This window comes from Oncorhynchus kisutch, linkage group LG18 (genome assembly GCF_002021735.2).
Source record: "Oncorhynchus kisutch isolate 150728-3 linkage group LG18, Okis_V2, whole genome shotgun sequence".
Lineage (NCBI taxonomy): Eukaryota > Metazoa > Chordata > Actinopteri > Salmoniformes > Salmonidae > Oncorhynchus > Oncorhynchus kisutch.
In genome coordinates this window covers 31,034,327-31,056,535 of record NC_034191.2, presented here as the reverse complement: position 1 = coordinate 31,056,535, position 22,209 = coordinate 31,034,327, and the positions used below count along the sequence as shown (strand labels likewise).

The 22,209-nt window shown below is 46.0% G+C and overlaps 1 protein-coding gene across 8 annotated transcripts in view; it reads right to left on the bottom strand.

The window, feature by feature from the left end:
* Window positions 1-22,209, bottom strand: part of LOC109875543 (breast carcinoma-amplified sequence 3-like) — a 314,869-nt gene that overhangs the window by 117,433 nt on the left and 175,227 nt on the right. The window contains exon 24 of one of the 8 annotated variants that reach the window (XM_031795796.1): window positions 14,076-16,567. The exons of 6 other annotated variants lie outside the window; for them this stretch is intronic. In XM_031795796.1, the coding sequence (XP_031651656.1) occupies window positions 16,488-16,567 (80 nt within the window). In that variant the 3' untranslated portion in view covers window positions 14,076-16,487. One more of the 8 variants, XM_031795797.1, reaches the window with a different exon arrangement.

The following is a 22,209-nucleotide window of genomic DNA, read 5'->3' as shown; positions in this document are numbered from 1 at the left end:
GTTTATAGCTGTTTGTGTGGTCATGTAAGTGTGCGTGCCTGATTCTCTGTGTGTGTGTATGGTGGGGTCAGTAGTTCTTCTCCCTCTATAGAGACAGGGCTGTTATGTAGCTAAGTGGCCAGCTGTTGATAGGTGTCTGTTTACACCGAGTCACAGAGAGAACACTGACTGAGACACAACCTTCTCTAGAGACTCAAGCTAACACGCTCAGAAAGCTCTCATTCACTTCTACTCTAAACCCAGCACTAACAATAGTATTACGGTGTTATGGAAATCTATACATTTACTGAATTTTCACACTTTATTACAGCCCAGATTGCAGATGAGTCATGTAGTCGTCAGCCTCCTGACCTGGTCAGGATTCCACTACAGAGACCTGACCTGGTCAGGATTCCACTACAGAGACCTGACCTGTCCAGGATGCCACTACAGAGACCTGACCTGGTCAGGATGCCACTACAGAGACCTGACCTGGTCAGGATTCCACTACAGAGACCTGACCTGGTCAGGATTCCACTACAGAGACCTGACCTGTCCAGGATTCCACTACAGAGACCTGACCTGTCCAGGATGCCACTACAGAGACCTGACCTGGTCAGGAAGCCACTACAGAGACCTGACCTGGTCAGGATACCACTACAGAGACCTGACCTGTCCAGGATGCCACTACAGAGACCTGACCTGTCCAGGATGCCACTACAGAGACCTGACCTGTCCAGGATTCCACTACAGAGACCTGACCTGTCCAGGATGCCACTACAGAGACCTGACCTGGTCAGGAAGCCACTACAGAGACCTGACCTGGTCAGGATGCCACTACAGAGACCTGACCTGTCCAGGATGCCACTACAGAGACCTGACCTGGTCAGGATGCCACTACAGAGACCTGACCTGGTCAGGATGCCACTACAGAGACCTGACCTGTCCAGGATGCCACTACAGAGACCTGACCTGTCCAGGATTCCACTACAGAGACCTGACCTGTCCAGGATGCCACTACAGAGACCTGACCTGGTCCAGGATGTCAGAGCCCTGTGACTCTGCTTGTGACTCTTCACTAACTTTCTAATGATGAATATGTTTCCCCCCTACGGGAGGAAGAGGGGAGGAGGAGGGAGAGGAAAAGCCTCTGGGCGGGCCGGTGGGCAGCCTCTCAGTGTCAGTAGTAGGCTAGGCAGGGGACTGACAAAGCCCAGGGAAGGGAATAGCAGCTAGGGGTTAGGGTAGAGCAGGAGTTCTTCAACATTTTCAGCCTCGGACCCAAATGAGAAATTCTGTGTTTTCCTGGGACCCAAGCTCACAAAAACATGCAACTATATGTAAATACCGGGACATTTCATTGCCCTTATGCCATTAATAAATGCAACAGACTAATAACAATGAAATGAAAAACCCATGTAAATAGCTATTCATGTTCCTTTTCCCCCATTAAAAACACTCTTATCTGTCTAGGTTGGAACTGTTGCTGTTAAAATACAATAGATCATTTTTATTCTGAATGGGAAAAAACTGATTGATCACATCACATAGATGTAGACAAGAAAACACACATACACACAGTCATAATGATTGGTGTGTGACTGAAGTTTTCAACAAGCAGGTCTATTCTGGGCTCAGTTGTTGACAGTTGAGAACCCTGACTCACGCAGGTTGTGGTGCCAAACTGGATCAGAACATCTACTGCTTTCTCAGTCAGTTTCTCATCCTCAAAAAAACACATCAATCAGTGTATTCCATTTCAGAATAAAAATGATTGCTTGTATCTTAACAGCAACAGTTTTTGTTCCATCTTCATCTGTACTGTTTCTTAGGGTTGCACTATCAGTAGTTAGGAGGATTGCTTTGGCTAACGTTAGCTAGCTAGCTATTGGCTGTGTACAAGGGGATTGTTTGAAGAGAAACTCACATCGACTATGAGAGTTAGTACTCCCTTATTTCTGTTATAAAATGACAACAACGCCTTGCTAGCTGACTTACTTTCCACTGTCGAAACACTGTTTCCTGGAGCATTCTGCCCTGTTCTGAAAGACCTCCCTGGGTTTACAGTCATGCTGTGGATGTTTGGTAAGGACCTGTCGTTAAAATTTTTCATTTTTGAGAGACTCATTACTATGGACTTCCCTGCACAAAATACATTGTGGGCGCTCTTCGTTATTTCTCAACGTTTGTATTAAACCTAGAGAGAGAACTCGTCGCTGTATTTGCGTTTCATGACAATTGAACTGTCAGAACTTGTGGCTAGTATGAGTCCATTCGATGACAGCAGTGAGTGATGGCGAGTGGGAATTACAAGCCAGTGGCTGACAGCGCATCATCTGCTGCTGAACAACTGCACTGCAGCGTGTGTGTCGCGTAGTTACTGTATCTTCAAGAAAACTGCCTTAAAAATATCTGGTAAACCTTGAAGCACACGGCCATCTTCCACCCAATCGCGCAGCTGCCGAGACACCGCTTCGAAGCAGAGACGCCCTGAACACAGAGTGCAGTTTCACTTGGCCAAAATCAATTCCAGTAATTAATTAAATAATTCTAAATGTACTCTGACACGTCGCGATCCACCATTAACAGGTCTGCGACTCACTTTGGGTCGCGACCCATGCTTTAATAAAGGCTGGGGTAGAGGGTTAAGGCTCTAACTCAATACGGCTGGGGCTAATGAACAGAGGGAGGCTGCTTTCTTTCATTAGAGGTGAGAGCGTAATGTGTCCCAAATGGCACCCTATTCCCTATATAGTGCACTACTGTTGAGTAGAGCCCTACGGCCCTGGTCAAAAGTAATATAATAATATTCATGCAATTCACAAAAGTAGTGCACTATATAGGGAATAGTGCGCCATTTGGGACATTTTGTTTTATACACATGTACACTCCATGTCCCAGACACTGAGATCTAATGTTACAGGACTGAAAGGAGAGCAGAGACCAGGCTGTGGTTTAACACGCCTGGTTAGGACTAATCTGTAGTGATGGCCAAATTGCGAACCAAATTGCAAACCAGATTTCTTAAAAACTCCAGGATCTGAATAGCTGTGTTCATTCTTGTTGTAATGTCTGAATGCAGAGCGTCCATTGTGATGTGTAGAAAAACATGTAGAAGCAAATTATTGAATTTATTAATATTTTTTTATGATGAAATTTGCTAAAAATACTAGTCATCTGTATAGTGCAGTAGAGGTCAAGGGTCCGTAACTTTTTTCTGAACCCAAGTGACAACAGCACACACACACTCTCCTGGGTGAATGTTTTGTCGGCAGCTTCGCATGGCGCTAGTCACCCTTCTCTCTGACCTCTCATCAACAGCACATTCTCCCCTTCTGTCAGTCTCACCCTTCAACCCTTCTCACCTCCTCAGCTACATCTTAATTAAGCTAAAATTAGGCCCTACAAATGGCATCCGCTGGCTGCCCCTATGTGTGTGTGTGTGTGTAAGGGGGTGGGGTACGTGTTTTCAATTTCCTCCCCTAATGGGCCAGTAATGTCTGGGAGGGGTGGGCAGCAGGAGTGTTTCGGGAGAACAGCAGAGCCCCGGGACACTGACCTCACCAGACCCTAGAGGTCATGGCTTTTGACCCTGGGAGCAGTGAGTAGCCGGCCCAGAGGGAGGAGTGCTGCCGTGCTAGGGTTGGATTACCTCACTGTGTCTACTGCTGCTGTCACAAGACACACGCAGACTCCTGCCGGCCGAGGTGATGTCAGAGAGAGAGAGCTCACACAAATAGTAAGACTGAGTGAAGATACAAAGAGAGGGAGACAGAGAGAGAGCGAGAGACAGAGAGAGAGAGAAAGAGAGAGATACAGAGAAAGAGAGAGACAGCGAGAGACACAGAGAGAGACAGGGGGAAATACGGAAAGAGAGACAGTTTGGGAAATTAAGCTGTCAATTCTCAGTGACTTCTCACAATAACACCATTGATGAACCAAGACATGGCACCACAACATGAGCTTATCAAGAAAGTGGTCGTCCTTTTCATAACATGATGTGAACTCCACGGCGCCTACCATCTAATTATATCATAATTTCAAATAGGAATGTTTTCATATACCTTTAAAAACTTCAGTGAAGTAAAATTTGATGTGAATATCTGAAAGTGTACACATCCTCTTTGGCATCCAAACCTATAATCTAGCTCACAATGACATTTTCCAACAATATAATGTGGGTATAATATCATCCTCCCATAGACCACATACCAATTCCTTTTCCTTTAAAATGGCCATACATATGATTTTTACATTAGGATGCCTGAGGAGTATTCTAGGGTTTTCATATTCCAATAAGTTGGAAAATTGTGGTACTCCCTACGCCAGAGCTTGTATAGGAAGTGAAGGGGGTTTGGCTCAGGGCTCAATGCACTTTCTACCTCTTCCACACGTTTTGTTATTGCAATAGGGATTCGTGGTAGGATGGAACCCTTTAACATACATAGTGTTTAACACACACACCACAACTTCATACTAGTATTAAACATTAAAGGAGTCTCTCTCTAGAATGATCAAATGGCAACTCTGGAAATGGGTTGCCAGATTGGGTAACCTGCCCCTCTCTATGTCAGCATCTCTGCTTTGTATATGATTGAGTTTCTCTTTTGGCACTGGCTCACATCAGATCTGCATTAGGGTTGCCAGTTTGTTACCAGTGCTGTGCGAAACGGCTCTTGAAGACCAACCCTGAACAACCTCTGTGAACTCCTTAAAAATGCTTTTTCACCATAGAATCGAATAATCTAACATTCTGTAGTAACACAATACTCACACCAGGCTTGTGCGCGTGTGTTTGATCAGCGCGAGGGGAAAGATGGCCATCAATTCTTATTTAAAGTCTGTTACATGTGGCCAATTCATACAAATTAGAACAAACTGACCTGCGTTTGCAATTCACTCTCAGTACAACGGATGTGGGGCTCTCTAAATTTCCCTGTGGCTCAATTTAAAAGAATGGAACATTTACAGAGAAGAAAATAAGAGTAAAAGCGACCTATTAGGTTAGGACATTCTCAGCTTCTTCAGCGGACATATATATACGACAAGCATAGAACAGGCTTAAAATTCCAGAGAATATGAGGTCAAATAAATAAATAATGAAAATAAATATAAAAGAAGGGGGGGGGGGGGTAGGAGTGTATTCGTAAATATCAATAAACAAGTCTTCCGTCTCGGAAGCTTCCTGCTTTATTTGATTAAGCGGGGTGAAAAACAGAGCAGTCATGCTCCTTGCTTTTCTTCCTCTTCCCTTCCTCTGCAATCTTGGGCTCCTTAATGGGAATCTGAAGTTTAAGTGGAGCAGCCTGGCTAGCCCCGGCCTAACCTCCCCATCTGGAGGGGGACTTGCCAGCCTTGGGGCTACTTCCAACCCTTCCCAGCTGTTGGGTTTGGGCCCTTTTTGTTTTGGTGGGCTTGAGAAAGCATATTTTAATAAATGATTACTATATCCTCCACCAGCTGCTGTCCCTGCTCTCTCCCACTCCCATCCCTGAATGGGGCATGGTTCTCATTTAGGGCCCCGGCCAGTGGCTCACTGAGGGTCTTGACCCCGCCACTGTTAGCACGCTAGTAGAACAGCTCTGACAGTTAGCGCGCTAACACAACAGCTCTGCCAGTTAGCGCGCTAACACAACAGCTCTGACAGTTAGCACGCTAGCACAACAGCTCTGACTGTTAGCGCGCTAACACAACAGCTCTGACAGTTAGCAAGCTAGTACAACAGCTCGGACAGTTGGCACGCTAACACAACAGCTCTGACAGTTAGCACGCTAGCATAACAGCTCAAACAGTTAGCGCGCTAACACAACAGATCTGACAGTTAGCACGCTAGTACAACAGCTCTGACAGTTAGCACGCTAGCACAACAGCGCTATGTGTCAAAGATCTGGAGCAATTAACACACTAACAAGCACAACAGGTCTGAGTAAATGACTGGGGCTGAGCTACCTGCCATCTAGAACATCTATACAAGGCAGTGTCAGAGGAAGATTGTTAAAGACTGTAGCCACCCAAGTCACAGACTGCTTGCTCTCTCTGCTACTAAAACTTCTAGCGGTCCTTATGAACCAACAGGACCCTGAACAGCTTCCACCCCAAGCCATAAGGCTACTAAATAGTTAACCAAACAGATACCCAAACTATCTGCATTGACCCTCTATGCACTAACCCTTTTGACTCATCACATACGCTGCTGCTACTTTTTATTATCTATCTGGTTGCCTCGTCACTTTATCCTCACCTATATGTACATGCAGTGCATTCAGAAAGTATTAACAACCCTTGAGCTTTGCATACCTGGATTGTACAATATTTAAATTATTCAAGCTCTGTTAAGTTGGTTGTTGATCATTGCTAGACACCCATTTTCAAGTCTTGCCATAGATTTTCAAGCAGATTTAAGTCAAAACTGTAACTAAACCAGAATAAATGCAGTCTTGGTAAGCAACTTCAGTATATATGTGGCCTTGTGTTTTAGGTTATTGTCCTGCTAAAAGGTGAATTTATCTCCCAGTGTCTGTTGTAAAGCAGACCTAAGCAGGTTTTCCTCTAGGATTTTGCGTGTGTTTAGCTCTATTACATTTACTTTTAATCCTAAATAAGTCCCTAGTCCTTGCAGATGACAAGCATACCCATAACATAATGCAGCCACAACCATATTTGAAAAAATGAGTGGTACTTTTGTATTCAGGACAGAAAGTCAAATCAAATCAAAGGTTATTGGTCACATACACATGGTTAGCAGATGTCAATGCGAGTGTTGCGAAATGCTTGTGCTTCTAGTTCCGACCGTGCAGTAATATCTAACAAGTAATCTAACAATTTCACAAGAACTACCTTATACACACACAAGTGTAACGGAATGAATAAGAATATGCACATGTAAATATATGGATGAGCGATGGCCGTGCAGCAAAGGCAAGATGCAGTAGATGGTATAGAGTACAGTATATACATATGAGATGAGTAATGTAGAGTATGTAACCATTATATAAAGTGGCATTGTTTAAAGTGACTACTGATACATTTATTACATCCAATGTTTTATTATTAAAGTGGCTGGAGATTTGAGTCTGTGTGTTGGCAGCAGCCACTCAATGTTAGTGATGACTGTTTAACAGTATGATGGCCTTGAGATAGAAGCTGTTTTTCAGTCTCTCGGTCCCAGCTTTGATGCACCTGTACTGACCTCGCCTGGATGATAGTGGGGTGAACAGGCAGTGGCTTGGGTGGTTGCTGTCCTTGATGATCATTTTGGCCTTCCTGTGACATCGGGTGGTGTAGGTGTCCTGGAGGGCAGGTAGTTTGCCCATGGGATGCGTTGTGCAGACCTCACTACCCTCTGGAGAGCCTTATGGTTGTGGGCAGAGCAGTTGCCATACCAGGCGTTGATACAGCCCGACAGGATGCTCTCGATTGTGCATCTGTAAAAGTTTGTGAGTGTTTTCGATGACAAGCCAAATTTCTTCAGCCTCCTGAGGTTGAAGAGGCGTTGTTGCGCCTTCTTCACCACACTGTCTGTGTGGGTGGACCATTTCAGTTTGTCTGTGATGTGTACGCTGAGGAACTTTCCACCTTCTCCACTACTGTCCCGTCAATGTGGACAGGGGGAGCTCCCTCTGCTGTTTCCTGAAGTCCACGATCATCTCCTTTGTTTTGTTAACGTTGAGTGTGAGGTTATTTTCCTGACACCGCATTCCGAGGGCCCTCACCTCCTCCCTGTAGGCCGTATTGTCGTTGTTGGTAATCAAGCCTACCACTGTAGTGTCGTCTGCAAACTAGATTGAGTTGGAGGCGTGCATGGCCACGCAGTCATGGGTGAACAGGAGAGGGCTGAGAACGCATCCTTGTGGGGCCCCAGAGTTGAAGATCAGCGGGGTGAAGATGTTGTTTCCTACCCTCACCACCTGGGGGAGGCCCGTCAGAAAGTCCAGGACCCAGTTGCACAGGGCGGGGTCGAGACCCAGGGTCTCAAGCTTAATGAGTTTGGAGGGTACAATGGGTTATAAATGCTGAGCTGTAGTCAATGATCAGCATTTTTACATAGGTATTCCTCTTGTCCAGATGGGATAGGGCAGTGTGCAGTGTGATAGCGTCGTCTGTGGACCTATTGGGGCGGTAAGAAAATTGGAGTGGGTCTAGGGTGTCAGGTAGGGTGGAGGTGGTCCTTGACTAGTCTCTCAAAACACTTCATGATGATGGAAGTGAGTGCTACGGGGCGATAGTTGTTTAGCTCAGTTACCTTAGCTTTCTTGGAACAGGAACAATGGTGGCCCTCTTGAAGCATGTAGGAACAGCAGAGTGGGATAGAGATTGATTGAATATGTCCGTAAACACACCAGCCAGCTGGTCTGTGCATGCTCTGAGGACGTGGCTAGGGATGCCATCTGGGCCAGCAGCCTTGCGAGAGTTAACGCGTTTAAATGTTTTACTCACGTTGGCTTCGGTGAAGAAGAGCCCGCAGGTTTTGGTAGCGGACCGTGTCAGTGGCACTTTATTGTCCTCAAAGCGAGCCAAGAAGTTGTTTAATTTGTTTGGGAGCAAGACGTCAGTGTTGGCGACGGGGCTGGTTTTCTTTTTGTAATCCGTGATTGACTGTAGACCCTGCCACATACGTCTTGTGTTTGAGCCGTTGAATTGCGATTCTAGTTAATCTCTATACTGACGCTTAGCTTGTTTGATTGCCTTGTGGGGGGAATAGCTACACTGTTTGTATTCGGCCATGTTTCCGGTCGCTTTGCCATGATTAAAAGCAGTGGCTCTTTCAGTTCATTTCATTTTGAGCAGTATTACTTTACTTCCTTGTTGCAAACATGATGCACGCTTTGGAGTATTTTTGTTCTGTACAAGCTTCCTTCTTTTCACTCTGTCATTTAGGTTAGAATTGTGGCATAACTACAATGTTCTATCACAGCCATTAAACTCTAACTGTTTTAAAATCACCATTGGCCTCATGGTAAAATCCCTTAGCGGTTGCCTACCTCTCCAGCAACCGAGTTAGGAAGGAAGCCTGCATCTTTGTAGTGACTGGGTGTATCAATACGCCATCCAAAGTTAAATTGATAACTTCACCATGCTCAAAGGGGTATTCAGTGTCTGCTACCAATAGGTGTCCTTCATTGCGAGGAATTGGAAGACCCCCCTAGTCATTTGTGGTTGAATCTGTGTTTGAAAATCACTTCTCAACTGAGGGACCTTACAGGTAATTGTGTGGGGTACATACAGATGCACAATCGAGAGTATCCTGTCTGGCTGTATCACCGCCTGGTACGGCAAATGCTCCGCCCACAACCCTAAGGTTCTCCAGAGGGTAGTGAGGTCTGCACAACGCATCACCGGGGGCAAACTACCTGCCCTCCAAGACACCTACACCACCCGATGTCACAGGAAGGCCATAAAGATCATCAACAACCGTCCGAGCCACTGCCTGTTCACCCCGCTATCATCCAGAAGGCGAGGTCAGTACAGGTGCATCAAAGCAGGGACCGAGAGACTGAAAAACAGCTTCTATCTCAAGGCCATCAGACTATTAAACAGCCACCACTAACATTGAGTGACTGCTGCCAACATATTGACTCCAGCCACTTTAATAATGGAAATTGATGTAAAAATATGTATCACTAGCCCCTTTAAACAATGCCACTTAATAGAATGTTTACATACCCTACATTACTCATCTCATATGTATATACTGTACCAGATACCATCTACTGCATCTTGCCTATGCCGTTCTGTACCATCACTCAGTCATATATCTTTATGTACATATTCTTTATCCCTTTACACTTGTATGTATAAGGTAGCAGTTGTGGAATTGTTAGGTTAGATTACTCGTTGGTTACTACTGCATTGTCGGAACTAGAAGCACAAGCATTTCGCTACACTCGCATTAACATCTGCTAACCATGTGTGTGACAAATTAAATTTGATTTGATAGTCATTCAAAAATCATGTTAATCACTATTATTGCACACAGTAAGTCCATGCAATTTATGTGACTTGTTAAGCATCATTTTACTTGTGTACTTATTTAGGCCATAACAAAAGGGTTGAATACTTAGAGACTCAAGACATTTCAGCTTTTCATTTTTTATTAATTGGTCAAAAACAATTATAAAAAATTCCACTTGACATTCATTATGGGATATTATGTGTAGATCAGTTACCCAACATCTCAATTGAATCTATAAAAAAATTCAAGGGGTGTGAATAGTTTCTGAAGGCACAGTATCTACCTCAATTACCTCGTACCCCTGCACATCGACTAGGTACTGGTACTCCCTATATATTTCCAAATTAATGTTACTCATTCTGTATTTATTCCTTGTGTTATAATTTTTTTCTATATTTTTCACTCTGCATTGTTGGGAAGTAAGCATTTCACTGTTCATCTACACATGTTTTTATTTTGTTTTATTTCAGTGTTAGCATGCTAGCACAATAGCCTAACAGCTCTGTGTGCTAAATGCTTGGCGCTGTTCGCACGCTAGCACAACTGAACAGGTCTATGTGTAAGAGGCTGTAAGCATTTTAGCTCAACACCTCAACGTATTAATGGATTGGAGCAGTTAGCATGTTAGCCCAAAAGGTCTGTGTTAAAGCCTTGCGAGATGACACACTAGCTAGCTCAACAGCTTTAAGAGCTGTTAGCACGCTAGCTAGCCAAACATAACAAAGTGAGACAGGAAGATAGGAGAAGAGTAAGAGAGACACCTTGGCTGACTTCTTAGTAAAACTTTTAAACCTCCAGAAACCCTCCTGAAATCCCACTGCATGTGAAAAGGGTCTGGCCAGGCACTGGGGTGTTGATGAAAAATGGATCAGGCCTTGTTAGAGCGGAGGTGATGCCAGCGCACGGCGTGCAGGGAGGGATGGAGGGGGCAGCATGTGTGTGCTGCTGCATTATGTATGAGGGCCTGTCTGTTGGATTATTCACAAGGCCAGAGACTCCTCAGGTGAGGGCAACGCAGCACCACAGCCAAACAGGCCTGTTCTTTCTTAGTGTGTGTGTGCAGACTTTTTCACAGCTGGCTGGTGGACACTTAAACACTCATACACACACCTTTACCATCATATTGTAGTAGGCACATGCAAGATGTATATGCAGAGAAGAATAGCAAGCATAGCTACATACACAAGCTCACACACCCCGCACGGTGCTTTGTGCTGCCGATACTTTCCCTCTCCCAACCTCCCGTTGCACCCCTGTGTCCGACAGAGAAACACAGCTCATTTCCCTGCTCTGCCTGGTAATTGCACAGTAATACTTCATTATGACAGGTTGTAATTTGTGACCAGACACTTCAAAGCAGCAACAACCTCTTCACGGGTGGCCACGGTTACTGTAAGTCCACCCAACGGTCGTTCTGTTTGGACTGCTATTGTTTTTGGCTAACCGGAACCTTCCAAAATACACACGGAACGGCAATCACAGCGTATTTCTGCGTTATAATTGTGGTGCTGATTACAAAGTATAGGATAAATGGCTGAAATTGGGGCCGGCTGGAGAGCCAAAGAGAACACACAGTAGAACTAACAGTGAACATGAGAGAGACTTCTAGTCAGACAATGCGGAGGAGCTGAAACTTCTCCTTGGTAGTCAGTTGTTGACCTGGGGTGTGTTCAGGAGGACTAAACGTTCAGACGTGTTGCAAAAAACACTTTGAAGATCGATGAGTTGCATTCAAGGATTAATGTTCGGGATGTTATGGTATTGACAGATACCCCCAGGGTAGTGGAGTGTGAGGGGGGCAGTGTGTATAATGTGTGTGTTGCATGTCTACAGTATGGAGTGAGAGATGGGGCGATGTACGGTAGACAGAGAGACAGAGAGTGGACGACCTATGGACGTCCACTCATGCTGCTTATTTGGGTTGGGGGTTGGAGACATTCAGTATCCAGGTCAGGAGACACGGTTCCCACTCAGACTTAGCTGTGTTCACTCAGGGCTTACTCAGGCTTAGCCGTTTGGTTTTTACCCCAAAATGAAACAGCTTTATTCATTTGTTAGGGTCAGTAGTTTATTTGGAGAATGCAGTAGTGTGTGGAGATACATATGCTGTGTCTGTCTCTATCATACACAAGAGGAGTACATGAAGGCCCAATCTGTGAGGGAAGTCAGAAAAGGTGTAGCCTTCACACTGATGGAATACAATGTCTACTGCATAGGCTGGCTGTATAGTGTTAAGAGTGTACAACAGGGTGTGCAGTACTAACCATAGACCTGTGAGTCCAGAGATAATTATTGAGTTGAAACAAAGCCCTGCCACCTCCCCTTCATCCCTTAGTATAAATAATTATACAAACACGGTCACACATCACACTCTAGCACAAACACACACTCTGCTCCTGGCTCTCCTTGTTGTGTTCATTATACACACACGGTCACACACACAGAGCCAAGGGGCTACACCACGCAAGGATGTCTCTCTCTCGCCCACAATACAAACACACTACACACACACACACACACACACAGTTATGGTATCACGCTCGGATGAGCTGGTGTTTCTCTAACCACATCAAAACTGAAAGGAGCAGTCGCGCATGAATGTACAGTACCAGTCAAAAGTTGACACACCTACTCATTCAAGGGTTTTTCTTCATTTTTACTATTTTCTACATTGTAGAATGATCAAAACTATAAAATAACAGATCATTTAGTAACCAAAAAAAACTATGAAAATATAGATTTGCACACTCTGGGCATTTTCTCAACCAGCTTCATGAGGAATGATTTAACAACAGTCTTGAAGGAGTTCCCACATATGCTGAGCAATTGTTGGCTGCTTTTCCTTCACTTTGCGGTCTAACTCATCCCAAACCATTTCAATTGGGTGATTGTGAAGGCCAGGTCATCTGATGCAGCACTCCATCACTCTCCTAGCCCTTACACAGCCTGGAGGTGTGTTTTGGGTCATTGTCCTGTTGAAAAAGCAGTGATAGTCCCACTAAGCAGAAACCAGATGGGATGACGTATCACTGCAGAATGCTGTGGTAGCCATGCTGGTTAAGTGTGCCTTGAATTGTAAATAAATAAATCACAGACAGTGTCACCAGCAAAGCACCGCCATACCATCACTCCTCCTCCTCCAAGCTTCACGGTGGGAACCACACATGCAGAGATCCGTTCACCTACTCTGCGCCTCACAAAGACATGGCAGTTGGAACCAAAAATCTTAGATTTGGACTCATCAGACCAAAGGACAGATTTCCACCGGTCTAATGTCCATTGCTCGTGTTTCTTGGCCCAAGCAAGTCCCTTCTTCTTATTGGTGTCCTTCAGTAGTGTTTTCTTTGCAGCAATTCGACCATGAAGGCCTGATTCACGCAGTCTCCTCTTAACAGTTGATATTGAGATGTGTCTGTTACTTGAACTCTGTGAAGCATTTATTTGGGCTGCAATCGGTGGTGCAGTTAACGCTAATGAACTTATCCTCTGCAGCAGGTGGCAACTCTGGGTCTTCCTTTCCTGTGGCGGTCCTCATGAGAGCCAGTTTCATCATTGCGCTTGATGGTTTTTGCGACTGCCCTTTCAAAGTTCTTGAAATGTTCTGCATTGACTGACCTTCATGTCCTAAAGTAATGGATTGTCGTTTCTCTTTGCTCATTTGAGCTGTTCTTGCCATAATATGGACTTCGTCTTTTACCAAATAGGGCTATCTTCTGTATACCACCCCTACCTTGTCACAACACAACTGGCTCAAACACATTAAGAAGGAAAGAAATTCCACAAATTAACAAGTCACACCTGTTAATTGAAATGCATTCCAGGTGACTACCTCATGAAGCTGGTTGAGAGAATGCCAAGAGTCTGCAAAGCGGTCAAGGCAAAGGGTGGCTACTTTGAACAATCTCAAATATAAAATGTATTTTGATTTGTGTAACACTTTTGTGGTTACTACATGATTCCATATGTGTTATTTCATAGTTTTGATGCCTTCACTATTATTCTACAATGTAGAAAATAGTACAAATCAAGAAACTCTGGAATGAGTAGGTGTTCTAAAACTTTGACTGGTACTGTATGTGTGTGTGTAGGAAAGTATACAGGTATTCATCTGTGCGTGTGGGCCAGAAATGTGAGACAGACAGACTTCACCTTAGGCTTTGACTTTAATGTCTCTACAGGCAGTCAACATTAGAGCAACAATGACCATGTCCATATATTATACAGTCCATCAATGTCTGTATAGTTTTATAACATCATCATGTAATGTAAACAATGCAACCATGTTATTGTACAGCAATATAACGTTAATGTGCATACAGCACAGGACAACACGGAAACAGACATGTTACAAATATGGAAAAATATCCTACAAATATTAGAATGTTTACAGCGACAGACAAAATAAAAGCTTGTGAATATCTCTAGGATTAACACATTAACCACAGGACAGGAGTGATTGAAGTATACACCTGGCTATCCACCGGGTGTACAAAACATTGTGAACACCTGCTCTTTCCATAACATACTGTAGACATGAAAGCTATGATCCCTTATTAATCACTTGTTAAACCCACTTCAATCAGTGTTGATGAAGGGGATTTTTATGCCTTGAGGGATGGATTGGTATGTGTGCCATTCAGAAGGTGAAAGGGCAAGACAAAAGTTAAGTGCCTTTGAACAGGTATGGTATTAAGTGCCAGGCGCACCAGTTTGAGTGTGTCAAGAACTGTAACACTGCTTAGTTTTTCACAGTGTCCCGTGTGTATCAAGAATGGTCCACCACCCAAAGGACATCCAGCCAAATTGACAACTGTGGGAAGCAATGGGAGTCAACATGGGCCAGCATCCCTGTGGAGCACCTGACACCTTGCACAGTCCATGCACCGACAAAATATTCTGAAGGTGTTCCTAATGTTTTGTACACAGTGTTGGAGAGGGGAGGGGGTATATTTTGACAGATGGAGGAGAGAGCTACTCTTACACATAGGTCATCTTCACACAGCCCTGGCATTCATGTGCACTACTAACCGCCTTTTGTCAAAAAGAAAAGAAAAACACACATTCTGCTCATAAGCCATACTATACAATATGAGGCTTGTTCCCAGCCCCTAAGGGCGAATGCTGTTCAGTGTTCACTGTGCCTACCCATATGTAGCAATACAACACATCCAGCACACAATGAGAGAGGCAGCTGGGGCCACTTTCACTCAGTTTACAGCTGCAGGCTGATACTGCTCTGACCTGGCGGCCATTTTGGGGTCAATCTCTGAGCTGACGGAGTCGACACTCTATCGGCTCCTGAAAACAACTTTGGACTAGTGTGATCGGAGTGCTTTTTTACAGTGGGGTTCGCAGGGTCTCTTTTAGTGGTCCTACCCTCATGGTAGACAGACAGACGTCCTCTGTACTCTACGGAACCACCCAGCGCTGGCCTGCGGGGTCCTCTCCTCTCACGTTTCCTCTTCACTCCTTCACAGCGCTGGCCTGCGGGGTCCTCTCCTCCATCTCTCCTCTCACCTTTCCTCTTCACTCCTTCACAGCGCTGGCCTGCGGGGTCCTCTCCTCCATCTCTCCTCTCACCTTTCCTCTTCACTCCCTCACAGCGCTGGCCTGCGGGGTCCTCTCCTCCATCTATCCTCTCACCTTTCCTCTTCACTCCCTCACAGCGCTGGCCTGCGGGGTCCTCTCCTCCATCTCTCCTCTCACCTTTCCTCTTCACTCCTTCACAGCGCTGGCCTGCGGGGTCCTCTCCTCCATCTATCCTCTCACCTTTCCTCTTCACTCCCTCACAGCGCTGGCCTGCGGGGTCCTCTCCTCCTTCTCTCCTTTCCTCTTCACTCCCTCACAGCGCTGGCCTGCGGGGTCCTCTCCTCCATCTCTCCTCTCACCTTTCCTCTTCACTCCTTCACAGCGCTGGCCTGCGGGGTCCTCTCCTCCATCTCTCCTCTCACCTTTCCTCTTCACTCCCTCACAGCGCTGGCCTGCGGGGTCCTCTCCTCCATCTATCCTCTCACCTTTCCTCTTCACTCCCTCACAGCGCTGGCCTGCGGGGTCCTCTCCTCCATCTCTCCTCTCACCTTTCCTCTTCACTCCTTCACAGCGCTGGCCTGCGGGGTCCTCTCCTCCATCTATCCTCTCACCTTTCCTCTTCACTCCCTCACAGCGCTGGCCTGCGGGGTCCTCTCCTCCTTCTCTCCTTTCCTCTTCACTCCCTCACAGCGCTGGCCTGCGGGGTCCTCTCCTCCATCTCTCCTCTCACCTTACCTCTTCACTCCTTCACAGCGCTGGCCTGCGGGGTCCTCTCCTCCATCTATCCTCTCACCTTTCCTCTTCACTCCCTCACAGCGCTGGCCTGCGGGGTCCTCTCCTCCTTCTCTCCTTTCCTCTTCACTCCCTCACAGCGCTGGCCTGCGGGGTCCTCTCCTCCTTCTCTCCTTTCCTCTTCACTCCCTCACAGCGCTGGCCTGCGGGGTCCTCTCCTTCATCTCTCCTCTCACCTTTCCTCTTCACTCCTTCACAGCGCTGGCCTGCGGGGTCCTCTCCTCCATCTCTCCTCTCACCTTTCCTCTTCACTCCCTCCCAATGATGGCAAATCAATAAAGGAAGTGGAGGGAGATGGTGGAATGTAAATGCATGCTTTAAAACAGAAAAGCAGAGCAAAATACAAAGAAATGACAAATGAATATAAATATGGGCAGAACCGGCCTCCCTCAGGATATACCTGCAGAAAACAAAACACAAACAAAAAAAACAGTGTAGTTTTAAATGTATTTTCCATCTGTTTATTTCCACCCAGCATGCAAATCCATTCCATCATTATACTGAGCTACTGTTTTCGGAGGGAGCTACTGTTTTCGGAGGGGGCGGTGTGATCGAGAGTGATGGGTACATGCAACCTATCAGAAGCCTACTAGATAGTCTGGACACGCCTCTTTTGTGTATCCTAGGCCGGGCACACCTTTTACTGTTTCCAAGCCAAGTGAAAAATAAACGTTTTTTCCCCAGTTCTTCTAAATTACCCATTCGGCTGGCAATGGTGCCTTCTGAATAAGAGAGGAAAGGCACAGAGACAGCAGAGCAACCTGCTCCAGCTCAGAACCAGGAAGAATAGAAAATGTACCAGAGTCAAACTACACACACAAAGGCAGCACAAATACACACTTTTTCTGGCATCAGGGTAACGTTTATATCAGGACAAAGCAGTAATGACTCAAAACTCAAATGCGAATTGGGAAAAAACCTTAAGTACAGTATTCATGTGTTTAAGTTAGTGTGTTGGACTGGATAAACACTCATGTATGACTGGTTGTGTCGCTGAGTAATGCAAAAGTGTGTGTGTGTGTTGCAAGTAGTAGTCTGTGCTGCCTGTCTGTCATTGGTCTAATTGTGAGCAGGTCCTGTGTGTGTGTGTGTATGTACAGGCCTGTATGGATAATGAGTGCAGTGTGCAGCAGAGCTCAGATTTGCCCATCTTAACTCAATTAAAATGAAGGGAGCAGCAGCTGACCCCCACGTGAACTACTGCTCTGCTCCCATCTCTACCCTCCTCAGATGAGTCTGTCTCTCTGTCTGTCTGCTCACTAATCATGCTCCCAAACTAGCAACCCAACCTACCGCTCACAAGCACCGCCTGAATGTGAGAAAGAGGAGGTGTGTTTGGCATGTCTGGCTGATCTTTAAACATACACATTAATGCTCACATATACTCAACACAGTCAGGTTTGGGATCAGTTCCATTTCAATTCCAGTCAATTCAGGACATGTACTGAAATTCCAATTATTTTTCAATTAGGAATATTAGAAATTTTGAATTACTTTCTGAATTGACCACAATCCTGCTGAGTCTCCTTCATATCAGCTACGCAAAGAGTAGTGTTTCACCGAGCAGTTATATTAGCTTAAAGTTGAACGTTACTTCTCTTTCTCACACTACCAGCTGACAGTCACACAGCAGCCCAGTGTGTGTGTGTCTGTGTGTGTGTGTGTGTGTCTGTGTCTGTGTGCCTGTGTGTGTGTGTCTGTGTGTGTGCCTGCGTGTGTGTGTCTGTGTGTGTGCCTGTGTGTGTGCCTGTGTGTGTGCCTGTGTGTGTGTGTGTGTGTGTGTGTGTGTGTGTGTGTGTGTGTGTGTGTGTGTGTGTGTGTGTGTGTGTGTGTGTGTGTGTGTGTGTGTGTGTGTGTGTGTGTGAAAGGCCAGGTTATAAATATCCAGCGTTTAACATGCACCGGCATGTCACAGGAAAATTGAGAGTTGAGCTTGGATGACCGCAGGGAACTAAACTAAAAGTGTGTGAGTGAGAGAGAGAGAGCGCGTGTTTGGGGGAAGTGTGTGTGGGATGCTTTTCTGTAGCGATGCTAAACACATTTCTGCCCCCTAAAACATTGACTAGGATAAAAAAAATGTGTCTGAAAGTGACAGAGAAATATCAAAGTACAGCTCAGTGTCGTAAGTTCAGTATAATATGTGCCTCCATAGAGACGGCAGTGTTTCTACTGACATGGAGACCTGACACCTGCACTGGTCAGTCTGCTCTGTTCTACACAGAGAGAGAGAAACCAGGCAGCTGACCTTCAACAAAACAACCACGACCCCCCTTGCCCAGGACAATCACACCACTTGTGTTTAAGGAGGTGACAAGCAACGTCACCCACCCCCACATCCCCCTCCCACTCCATAATAAACATGCTAAATGTATCTACAGTCCAGCGAGCCAAGGGTTAAGCCTTGAGGATACAGGCAGCGTGGGTGCCTCCCTTCGTTTCTCTCTAAAAACAAAGGGATGATGGCTCCTCAACCATCTGTTCAGAATGCAACAGCAGTTTGCAGCAGAGCATTTTCGTCTAATTTGCCGAAAGAGATATTTTAAAAAGCGGGGGCATTTATTTACATAACGGGCACAGGGCTGGGCACACAGACAACAACAACACATACCCCCTGGCCACCCATTCCTCATTCACCGCGCTCCAGATGGAAATGAAAAGGGAACCTTTTTTCTCTCCACCTCCTGCTCTCTAATAGAATGATGAGTGGAGCGGGTAAGGACTGTGGGACCACAAGTGAGAGTGATGCAATAGAGAGCCCATCCTAATGGAAGTGACTGACTATATTAGCACAGTACAGTGGTGTGGTGGACATTACATTACCAACGCTCACTAGGCTCATGTTTATGGAGGATAGAGGGAGGGAGGCAACCAGCCCAGCAGATCTGTAAGAACCATTAGTGTCAATATGCTAGCCCAGCACCCGGCAGCCATTACCGCTCCAGGTCTGGAGAACAGTAGAATGCCATTAACAGATAACACACTAAGAATAACATTCAGTGACTCTTAAATGATCATTCAGTGTTTATCTGCGTCTCAAATGGCACCCAGTTCCCTACACAGTGCACTACTTTTGACCAGGGCCCTAAGGAAGTAGGGTGCCCATTTGGGATGCAGGTAGTGTACGGGTGTCAGTGTTAAGGTCAGCGCCTTGCTGCATGCTAATGCTCCCAGCTTTAAAGGCTAGGAGAGTGAGAGAGCTAGCAATGGTGAGGCTAGCATTGAAGCTATAGTCATGTGACTAACAGTGGATTGCATTAAACCAACATGGGCTGAAAACTGTTGGACTCTCAATCGTTCCGTGATACATTACTACTTTCGGTCTCTGCTGTCATTGGGTGATCCCTGTGGTGACACCTCTGGAGACTACTATAAATGAACAACGACTGCCACCACGGCGCCTGCCTCTTTTACCAATGGAAACGACAGGAAGAGAGCAGAGACACTGACATGTCATCTGCTCAGATGATCTCACACTAAATAAGACATCCTTCAACCTTTAATGGGACAGCTACCAGCTCTGTTGTCGTCACTCTGTGGATCAGAGCCCCAACACAACTGAGAGGTCAGTGTGTGTTTCTGCGTGCCAGAGTGTTGCATGCCTTTACAGTACAAACCTAATGTGAAAGATCCGCGTTTATGTGTGTATGTCTGAGCTCTGAGTGTGTGGTGAGTGTGTGGTGTGTGTGTGTGTGTGTGTGTGTGTGTGTGTGTGTGTGTGTGTGTGTGTGTGTGTGTGTGTGTGTGTGTGTATGTCTGAGCTCTGAGTGGTGTGTGTGTGTGTGTGTGTGTATGTCTAAGCTCTGAGTGGTGTGTGTGTGTGTGTGTATGTCTGAGCTCTGAGTGGTGTGGTGTGTGTGTGTATGTCTGAGCTCTGAGTGGTGTGGTGTGTGTGTGTGTCTGAGCTCTGAGTGGTGTGGTGTGTGTGTGTGTGTATGTCTGAGCTCTGAGTGGTGTGGTGTGTGTGTGTGTATATCTGAGCTCTGAGTGTGTGGTGTGTGTGTGTGTATGTCTGAGCTCTGAGTGGTGTGGTGTGGTGTGTGTGTGTGTGTATGTCTGAGCTCTGAGTGGTGTGGTGTGTATGTCTGAGCTCTGAGTGGTGTGTGTGTGTGGCTGTGTGGTGTGTGTGTGTGTGTGTGTATGTCTGAGCTCTGAGTGGTGTGGTGTGTGTGTGTGTGTGTATGTCTGAGCTCTGAGTGGTGTGGTGTGTATGTCTGAGCTCTGAGTGGTGTGGTGTGTGTGTGTGTGTGTGTATATCTGAGCTCTGAGTGTGTGGTGTGTGTGTGTGTATGTCTGAGCTCTGAGTGGTGTGGTGTGGTGTGTGTGTGTGTGTATGTCTGAGCTCTGAGTGGTGTGGTGTGTATGTCTGAGCTCTGAGTGGTGTGTGTGTGTGGCTGTGTGGTGTGTGTGTGTGTGTGTGTATGTCTGAGCTCTGAGTGGTGTGTGTGTGTGTGTGTGTATGTGTGTGTGTGTGTGTGTCTGAGCTCTGAGTGTCTGTATGTCTGAGCTCTGAGTGTGTGGTGTGTGTATATCTGAGCTCTGAGTGGTGTGTGTGTGTGGTTGTGTGGTGTGTGTGTGTATCTCTGAGCTCTGAGTGTGTGGTGTGTATATGTCTGAGCCCTGAGTGGTGTGAGTGGTGTGTGTGGTTGTGTGGTGTGTGTGTGTATATGTCTGAACTCTGAGTGGTGTGTGTGTGTGTGTGTATGTCTGAGTGGTGTGGTGTGTGTTTGTGTGTTCCCAGAATTAATAACCAACAGAAAGATCAGAGCTCAGTGAAACTGTCACGATCTCACACTGATATAAATTGTGACAAAAATATGCCGCTTTCTGCAGCAATAGTGCCTCGCCCTGTGATGTGAGCTCAATACTCACTCTTTACTGTATGATCCTTCAGCCTACTGTACCATGTTTCATATCTCTATCATCTAATATAGCCAGCTGACACTAATATTATACCAAATATGGAACAACCATATAAACCAAGACACACTCCTGTATGTGTAGTGGGACTCCTGCTCCAGCCTCGCTCCCTGGGCCATGGCCAGATGTCCTGAGCTCGCCCCACTGCTCGGTACCATGTTAGCCTTGCATGACAGCCAGCCTTAAACACACACCCGAACAGATGGGTGAAGAGGTGGGCTGCGTCACGTGTGAAGTGAAAGGAGTCAGGGGAATGTGCGTCTTGCTTTTGAATAGCCTATTTCACTCCAACTAGGAACAGTCAAGAGGAGAGATGGTTTCATGCAGATGTGTGTGTGTCTACATTTCTTAGTTGTTTATTGAGGGTGAGCCTCTTGGCAGAACTTAATGAACCAAGAACGACCTTGATCAGCACCAGAGAACATAGGGAGCCTCTCCTCCACCCCTCCCTCCCTTTCTCTCTCTCCGTCCCTCCTTTGCCCTCACATTCATCAAGTGTGTGGTTTTGATCTCCAATCAGCCTCCACTGCCTTCAGGGCTTTCACTGGCCTGCACAGATCACTACACGTACACACCTAAGCACGCCGGCAAGACTTCAGCAGGCATCCTTTAACACATTTAGCCCAGATTAAGTCTGGGCAAAGTTCATGTAAAAAGGCCATGACCAGGATAAATTATTTGAAAGAGAGGGAGACAGAACGAGAACAAGGGAGAGAGAGAGAAATAAAGAGAGAGAGAGTGAGGGAGACAGAACGAGAACAAGGGAGAGAGAGAGAAATAAAGAGAGAGAGAGTGAGGGAGACAGAACGAGAACAAAGGAGAGAGAGAGAGTGAGGGGGAGAGAGAGAGAAATATAGAGAGAGTGAGGGAGACAGAACGAGAACAAGGGAGAGAGAGAGAAATAGAGAGAGAGAGTGAGGGAGACAGAACAAGAACAGGGGAGACAGAACGAGAACAAGGGAGAGAGAGAGAAATAGAGAGAGAGAGAGTGAGGGAGACAGAATGAGAACAAGAGAGAGATAAATAAAGAGAGTGAGTGA